General features: G+C 42.4%; 1 protein-coding gene across 2 annotated transcripts; it reads left to right on the plus strand.

The window, feature by feature from the left end:
* Positions 1-372: 372 nt before the first annotated feature.
* On the plus strand, positions 373-8,060 carry LOC310699736 (uncharacterized protein). Of its 2 annotated transcripts, none has more exons than XM_083488234.1 (4): positions 373-455; positions 4,714-4,875; positions 5,583-6,068; positions 6,754-8,060. In XM_083488234.1, the coding sequence occupies exons 2-4, from the start codon at positions 4,723-4,725 to the stop codon at positions 7,081-7,083; spliced, it is 969 nt and encodes a 322-aa protein (XP_083344360.1). In that variant the 5' UTR covers positions 373-455; positions 4,714-4,722; the 3' UTR covers positions 7,084-8,060. The 2 variants fall into 2 exon arrangements, with proteins under 2 accessions (XP_083344360.1, XP_083344359.1); XM_083488233.1 differs by lacking the exon at positions 373-455 and adding an exon at positions 592-958.
* The last annotated feature ends 863 nt before the right edge of the window (positions 8,061-8,923 follow it).

Genomic DNA, 8,923 nt, shown 5'->3' on the forward strand with positions numbered 1-8,923 from the left:
ACTGCACTTGCACAAAAAATGAAAGGTTGCATATCGGTAGTTTAGCAAACACCCAGCATTATCGGTCTCACATCATGCCACCATATTGTATCTTTGTACCTTACTTATTTTGAAATATACACCAGAACAAGAGATTTCAAGGTTCCATTATAATAATGTTTCATGAAGAAATACAACAAGGCAACAAGGATAGGGTCCAAAAGAAGATGAACAATGTATATATCTGAATCTTAGCGGCACTTTTCCTATTATCAAGGAATATGGCATGGTCAGACAAGATGTGAGGAAAGGAAAATGGGGAATCTTCTGATCTTCATCTCAATCTCCATGCAGCTGGTCTTGTTGGAAGCCTCTTGGAACTTTACTTATGACCTCACCAAAGGAGAGAACAAACTGCCGTCTTGATGTCATGACTGAATCCTTCTACTATTCATAGGTCTGTGGTTTGACAGAAGGTAAGCTATGAAAAGGGGAAAGCTGAATATATCTATGAGTCCCTTGAAAATCTCTCACACACTCCTCTTACACCCACACCCACACTTCATTGGCATATGTTTGAGATACAAAATTAGGAATAGTCTAAAGAAAGAAAAAGGAAGCAATATAACCAGAATTTCCTGAGTTCAGAAAATGTCTTTATCCTCTCCATCCTCCAATGATTTTGGCTTATTTTGAAATGTGTGGGCTTTTGCTCTGTGAAGTCTTTATGGGATGCCCTGGAAGTTGCCTTCAAAGAAACATTTCTTGGAGAACAGTCTTTGGCTTGAAAGAGAAGAACCCACTTGGGAGTTGGTGTGGATGAAAAATCTTCAAACACTAGTAGATCAAAGATAGACCTTACAAAAATGTGACTTTCTGTTCGAGCGTTGGTGTATTTCAGTTACTGTTACATCTGGAAAGGAATCGCATCCAGTGTAGCTGCTAGGAATTGTTAGGAAAGGAAGAGAAGACAATGGAGGTGCTTTTAACACTCTCATGCATAAATGCAAGCAGTGTGGTCTTTTGTTTTTATCCTTCAAGAACACATGCCAAAGGCCGCAGGTTCAATCCACAGCATCTCAAAGCAGGGCTGGGAAATAAACTTGCTGGAAACCCAGAGGAGAAGCTGCTAATCTAGGCATAGGCAAACTCCGGCCTCCAGATGTTTGGGACTACAATTCCCATCATCCCTGACCACTGGTCCTGTTAGCTAGGGATGGTGGGAATTGTAGTTCCAAAACATCTGGAGGGCCGGAATATGCCTATGCCTGCGCTAATCAGTGCAGGTAATCCTGAGCTAGATCAATCAATTATCTGACTCGGTATAAGGCAGCTTCCTATATTCCATATCATACAGCCTCACACAGACACAACCAAGAAACAATTCAAACAAAGCACATTTAAGCATCATTGATTTCAGTGAGACCATTGAGCACATGCTTAAATCTCAACCATTCAAATCAATGGGAGTGGGTTTTTTTTTTAAAAAAAAAATTGACTGTAACATACTCAGTAATGAGCTGCAGGGGGTGGTGCTCTCTTGACCTCCTGTCACCTGTGTTGCTACTGCTTACTGGGAGGGAAGGAGCAGGACAGTGTGGTGGAAATGTCTACCACTGCTGATCATACCTACACTGCCAGGGCCGGTCCACTCAAGAGGCAAGGTGAGGCAACTATCTCAGGTAGCAGGAGCCACAGGGGAGGCAGATGGAGATCTTTATTCTCCCCTTCTTCCTGATGTAGATATTCACTCACCCATTCTTCCCCGGCAAGAAGGGATCCAACTTTTGTGGTCTGCCTCAGGTGCCAAAATGTCTTGGGCCGGCCCTGCCTACTGCATACACATTTATGTGCTTCCTCTCGGCTTTAGGATATGTACACCCAGCAGTTACAGAATATGGTAGTGTAACATATGAACCCTTCTGAATCAGACCAATGGCCCATCTGGTCCAGTGTCTTGTTCTCTGGCCAACCAGATGTCTGTGAGAGGGCCACAACGAAGACACAATTGCACTGTCCCCATGCAATGGGCTTTCAGAGGCATGCAGTCAGTGGCAGAGCTTCATGTTCTGGCACCGGGAGGCAGAGAGCAGGTGGGGGCGGGACTGGCACGTGTCCTGGGGGCGTGGCAGGGGCGGGAGGGCAGCCGCGATGGCACCGCACCGGGAGCGTGCTGCCAGGAGCAGTGTGCTCCCCCCGCACTCCTCTTCCTCCGCCAGTGCATGCAGTGGAGGTAGAAGAGCCACTGATCTCTGCGTCCTCCTGTTTGCTTAACTGAGCAGACATAGGAAAGGCTGTGAAGAGCTATGCATGGGCCTTCTATTCCCTATGATAACATAATGTGGCATCTATATTTATTCATTATATTTTTACCCCACTGAAGCACAGTAACACAAACATCCTGTCTCCGTCACTTCCCACTCTGTGGGATCAAAACACATACCATCATGTGATAGACAAAAATCCCATGACTGCAATCATGGAGCAGGAATTCTAACATCTTCCTCCCATAGGAACCCACCCAGAGTGGCATACACATAGAATCATAGAATTGTAGGGTTGGAAGGGGCCCAAAGGACCACCTAGCTCAGCAATCCAGTTTAAACATTTTAAACAGCTGTACAAAAATACTATCAGGATAGCAGTATAACTATACAGCACAGCAGGAGGGAAATAACAGTCCCAGTCCCCTTTCCCCAAAGGCCTGTATGCACAAACAAGTGCATTTTAAACTTGTTTGGGAGAATGATGCCAAATGGGACCATATTATGCAAAGAGTGGGTGGAAGACGGAATGTGTTACATCCTGTTGGGACGGAGCTGAGTCATGTGTGCATCTCCCAGAGTAAGAAAAGGGAAGAGCAGCAACAACAAAAATGGGAACGTGGAATGAATTCAATGTTTACAAAGGTTACAAAACCAAGGCTTCTGTTTTACACACTAACTTGGCTGAAGGGTGGTGGGTCTGATCAAGACAAATGAGAAAACAGTGTCAGCTCTGGGGAAATTAAAGGAGTGAAATGTTTTTATCTTTTTATACAGCATATGAACGATGACAAATCAGCTAAACAGGCAGCTAGATTAATATAAATAGGAGAAACTTTTTTAAATATTGCAGAGAGCTTAGTTGTAAGTCTTTGTGAGAAGGTTCAGTGAAGCCCCATAATGTTATGGGGTTCAGAATACAGACATGTCCATTATTTGCCATTAGATGGGTTGAAGGTACAAAACAAAAAGAGCTGTTTGAGTTGGTGAGCTCAGGGTTCCAGTTGAATAGGGATTTGGCCATGATTTTGACTGGTTGTATTTGGACCTATGACTCAGGGTGCTTCCAGATGACCTTTTTATGGAGTTTTTGCCCTGTTATGCCTGCACAAAGTTTGCAGGAAGTTGTACAATGTTGACTGCTATTGATAATTTATTCTGATTTGTTTTCCAAGAGGTTACACAATGTTGCACCAAGTTATTGATATCCCACACTTTTGGAACGTCACTTTGAGCTGAGCTGCCTATGGAAAGAAAAAGCAATGGATGCATTTAGTAAATAATCATAAAAATAGTCATCCCTGATTTTCCAGTTGTGCTGGTAAGGGCAGCATCACAAAATCCTCAGAAAAGCACCAGGGACTAAAACCCTTTTCTGCATTGCTTATGGGCAAAGGTGTATTGAAACCCTCCTGGAATCCCCTTAGGGCTGCAACACTGCTATTATTGCTAACCAGAGGACCTAGAAGGTCCTTGTCATGCCAAACTGTCCTTCAGTCTTTCCTTTTGTGAGTCAAGGACCCGCCACCTGCTTACTGATAAATAAAACACAAGGATACAAGTATTTTAGGTTAATAGGCTAAAGAAGGCCACAGCTTTATTGGTTACAGCATTTGAGTGGTATTGGCTTAGGCATTGGATCAAACAATCTATACATGACTCCACCCCGCTCAGTGGGGAGTCATTTGAGGGTTAACAACCAGTGGGAGGAGCTTGTTGATGCAAATACAACTGGAAGCTTCCCCTGATGTCACCGCGGGTCGTGCCATGGCCCTAGCCACCAGCAGAGCATTGGGCAGGATCCACGACTGCCAGATCCCTTTAATGGAATACCCAACGAGGGGAGGGGTAGGTGATGGCTACAACCTGCTTTCTGACATACCACACATATTCCAATGCCTAACCGCCAGTACTTGAAAAGTTGTGACGATTTGCTATCAGGTAGGCAAAAACCAAGAGGCTGGTACCAATTTGCCAAATGGATAAAATTCCTACCAGGCCCCTTGGGCAACCAAGGCAACCAACCAAAGTCCATAGCAAGGTCAAAACCATAGATGTGACCTAAAGGGAGGGTGGGCGGGTGATCCATCAAATTCAAGAAGTGGAATGAAGGGCATGGCGCTGCTGCAGCCACTTAAACACAGCTAAACCCCGCCCCCAAGGCAGCCCTATTGGCTGGCTGAAGGACGCGGTGCGGCAGCCGGAATAACTGATGCAGGGGGCCGAATATGCCCCCCTGCCAACGCTGGAACCGGCTCCTACTCAAAACTCCTTCCCTCTGGTAGAAGAAGAGGCTTTGTGCTGCCAATCTCTTACCCATTGCATGGATTTGCAGTTAGCTAGTTTCATAGTAAAAGTGTCTCAGTGGGGGTAGCCTGACTGTGATTTTATGGGTATTAGCATCTGGTTTTGGTGACTAAATTCATGGAGCACACACGTGATGACCTTTTTGTTTATTTCCACCTTAAAGCTACACACGATGAAGGAGGAGGACAGCTCAGAGGCTAAAGTAACCCAGGATGAAAGGAATTATAAGCCGAAAGCACGCTGCCGATTCATGAGGAAACAGAAAAATGGAATTTCACCCTGGAAGAACACTGGGAAGTTAAAGAAAAGGTTGCAGTCAAAGGAGGTACGGCCTCCTCTAACTCTGTGAAAGAAGTGCAAGCACCCTCCAGGACCTAGCCCTTCAATGTCAGGGAGCCGACAAGGAGAGCAGGTCATTCACAGATGAGAGAAAAAGAGTGAAACACTTGGCTAACTTACAGTTAGTTTCTTTATGAAGGAAAGCAGAACAAAGAACACACAGAGACTTCTAAAGGTTGCTCCTGTCTTAGTGACACTGTTGTCCAGACTGGCTTGTGGCTCCCCTTTCACTTCCTAGGCCTCTATGTCAGGCCCCTCTCTCTGTCTCCACAGCAACCTCCAAGGGACCCTCTCTGTGCCTGCCTGGCTCTCTGCTCAGCAGCATGCAAAAGATGCCTCGCTGGGATTTTTAAGGCAGGTTTCTTGCCCAGCCCTACCTAGAGATGCCAGAAATTGAACCTGGGACCTTTAGCATGCAAAGGAGTTGCTCTGCACTGAGTGATAGCCCTCTCCCCATCTCACAATGTTCAGAGATGTAATACTGGTTTCGGCATAGGGCGAACTGCAGCAGAGTGGAAACAGTGTTGCATGAGACGGTTACAGGGAGGAATGGAAAACAATGCATTCTTACATCTCTGCTTACAAGTGGTGTGTGTGCAAAATCAATCATTGTTATTAGATAATAGATCATTGATGTCTGAAATTATGATTGCGGACCTTTCAGTACATTAACCTTTGCCATTTTCTTTCTAGAAAAGCCAAGAAAGTTTGAAAGAAACAAAGGAAAAAGCACCAACTCTCTCCTGTCAAGAAACCTCCAAGTCAGCTGAGAATAGAGCTGAGGATTTCAATACCGAGTGGACCATTTTTAATGATTTGTTCTTCTCAAGTGATGTTGTGCCCTGTAACGAGTTCATACCTTATTACAGGACATACTCAAACCTTGTGGAAATCCCTCTGCAGGTAAATATAGAACTGAGCCATGAGAACGCAGAAGGAGAAGAAGTTCAAAGCGATGGCTGTGTCTTTAATCCTAAGTATGAAGATGAGCCTCTAAAGGATGTGAGTCTCACCACAGGATATTTTCCATATTATAGAACATATGAGGAATACTTTGGCAGCTCTGATCTTCCCAGTGAAATACACAGTAGAGCAGGGAGCGAAGGGAGTGTGGCAAACAATGCAGAGGAAATCAAGAGTGAAATTAGCTGTGAAACTGAGGAAGTATCTGAAGGTCCTGTAAGTACAAGAAAGGCCAAATCTTACGTTGAACCCAATATCATACAATAATTCCCTTTATATCTTACTTTTAAAAGACACCTGAAGGCAGCCCTGTTTAGGGAAGTTTTTAATGTTTAAGGCTGTACTGTGTTTTTCATATTCGATTGGGTGCCGCCCAGAGTGGCTGGGGAAACCCAGCCAGATGGGCAGGGTATAAATGATATATTATTATTATTATTATTATTATTATTATTATTATTATTATTAGGTGCTTTATGGATGACAGAACATCATTTCTGTCGCTGCTCTCCTATGAGATTTAGGGCCTAACTAAACGTTACATATAATTATGTGTATTAAAACACCTGTAGTCTTTTTTAAAAAGAGAAAAGCCGATATGAAGGTTAGCAATTTAGAGGTGTGAGGTTGTCTAACCACTCCCTGGGAACGCTATACTCTTATCTGTTTATTATTTTGGAACAATTATTGCTTCTTTTGTCAAATTCGTTATTTGTTACAATATTTTCCTGCCCATTAGGGATACATAAATAATAATGACAAAGAGGTTCCAACACTCACACTTCACAGATCTGAGGCCCATAGATTTCTGAAAGAGCATCACAAAGTAGTCCACAGTTATTAGGGACTGGTCCTTAGTTCACATAATCCATGAATTTTGACCACCACCCCTTTATGTTTTCAGGATATTCAGGAAAACTGTGAAACATCAGAGGATACCAGCCAATGTTCTGAGAGTCTTCAGTTCACTGAAAACCAAGTATTAACTGACTCCATTGTTGAGTCCTGCGATTCTGACCTCTCTCTCTTCGATGAAATTTTAAACCTGAGGCAATCACCTTCTGACAGCGGTTACTTTCCATATTATAGAACGTATGGGAAATTGCTTCTCGGCTCAGAAGCCTCAAGTAATGTGCTCTGTAGCAGCAGAGATGCACTGGAAATGTTTGGTATGGAAAGTGAAGGAACTTTACCGGAAACTCGGGACAATGACAATGGCTGTTCAGTGTGCTGACTGAACTGGGATTGAAATCACAGGCATGGTTTTAAGGACTCTTACCATTGCACGGCCTAGTAATAATTTATATTGAAACATTTTAATAAGAAACTGTTATTCATATTAAGTTGAGCCATTGAAAAAATGGGAGAAATGTTCAACTAGCTTTTGCTTGAACTTGGAGAAATTGACCATCTCTGGCAGAAGATAAAGGAGATGAAAAAGTTATCATTTTTTTTAAAAAAACAACAACTGCCAACCCTATAGATGATCAATCAGACTCTCAAATTGTTGAAGAAAAGAAGAATTTTGTCATGATCAAGGTAAGTTCCCAAAATAAGCCCCCTCATACCACTGTTTAAAATAAGAAGTTGATATGTGGTTTGAGATTTAGCTTCTCTCTCTTGCTGAGAAAATCTGAGAAGAGAAGTCTTTCTGCAACCAAATAGTTCAGCTGCAAAAAGTGTAGAATTTGCATATTGAGGCATGGAGGACAATATACTGCAGATGAAAAACTAGTGTACTTAATCTAATGAGCAATCATCTCTGGTTGCTGCCACTGACAATGCCCTCTACAAGCACTCCTGTTACAAAAGGAAGACAGGGACAACCTGATCAATTCTCCATCCTGGCCAACAGCATAACAAAGATTCAGTATGTAACAGAGGTGTTGCAATTGCCCACTAAACAGCAACTTTCAGTCTGTAGGAATGAAAGATGCATTATTCATTGCCATCTTTACCAGCTGATTCTTTGTCAGAGTTTAGAAAAATGCGGGAGAAGAAAGGAGAGGCATGGAGCCTTTGAAGAGGATGTAGAAGTCTTCAAATTACTAGTGTGACTGCTGATAAGACATCTTCCAAGCAATACTATTTTTCTCCGTGATAAAAAACAACAAAAAAGAGTTCCTGTATTTTCTTATGTTTGATATGAGCTATGGATAGGGAGGGACTATTTTGTATAAAAAGTTAATAAATACAACTATTTATTAATGTGCCATGTTTTAAAATGTGTGTTCTTCGAGACTGTTCATGAGGAACTCAATATGTACAAGCAACCACATATAATTGGACAAATGTTTCCCCCAAGAAGCCCAGAGCAGCTTAAAAATGGCCTCGGACAGACTTCCACGCAAACACGGTACAGGATCAGACCTGTTTAAAACTGCATCATGTGCTATAAGCAATTCCTTAGGCATAAGCAATAAGCCCAACTGGTTTTAGGAATGCCAAAAAAATCCTGTAGTAACTAGAGCTGCAGCCAAAATTGGGAAAGTATAATGGAATCTGTTTTGATTTTGCCACTCAGTCACTTTCAAATACCTTGCTCCAGGGCTTTTTCTTTGGGGGGGACGACGCAGAGGAATGCATACCCCTTTGTGAATCTAAGTTGTAAATCTAAGTTTGGCCTCGTTGAGGGACAATATTTCAATGTGAATAGGAAAATGAGAGTACCCCCTAAATATTTTTTTTTAGAAAAAAAGCACTGCCTTGCTCTAAGATTCTCAGTAGTCCCACTGTGGCCCTAATCTTGTCAACACTCTAGCTCCTAAATTTTCTGTTAGAGGGAGTGATGCTGAAGAGTTGTTAAAAAAAAAACACCCCATAAAAGATTAATTTTTGAAGCTTAATTTTTGCATTTCTAAACATTCAGAGGATCAAATAAAGCCCTCATTTCTAGCTACAGGATATATCTAAAATTAGCTCCTCTATACTGGCTTTTCTGTATGATTTATATGAACAGTGAATCTAAGAAATCAAGGATTTTGGAGATAAGTACATTATAGGCTTTCTGGATTATGAAAGTAAATCTGAAGCAAAATCATTAAGCACTTCACTTCACATTATCATATGGAAAG

The sequence above is a fragment of the Podarcis liolepis genome (assembly GCF_965112155.1).
Source record: "Podarcis liolepis genome assembly, chromosome: 2".
Classification (NCBI taxonomy): Eukaryota; Metazoa; Chordata; class Lepidosauria; order Squamata; family Lacertidae; genus Podarcis; species Podarcis liolepis.

Excerpts from the sequence above, each read along its gene's own strand:
- LOC310699736 (XM_083488233.1), top strand. Across the intron at positions 4,876-5,582 it reads AAAGGTTGCAGTCAAAGGAG|AAAAGCCAAGAAAGTTTGAA; the intron begins GTACGGCCTCCT and ends TTTTCTTTCTAG. Across the intron at positions 6,069-6,753 it reads AGGAAGTATCTGAAGGTCCT|GATATTCAGGAAAACTGTGA; the intron begins GTAAGTACAAGA and ends TTATGTTTTCAG.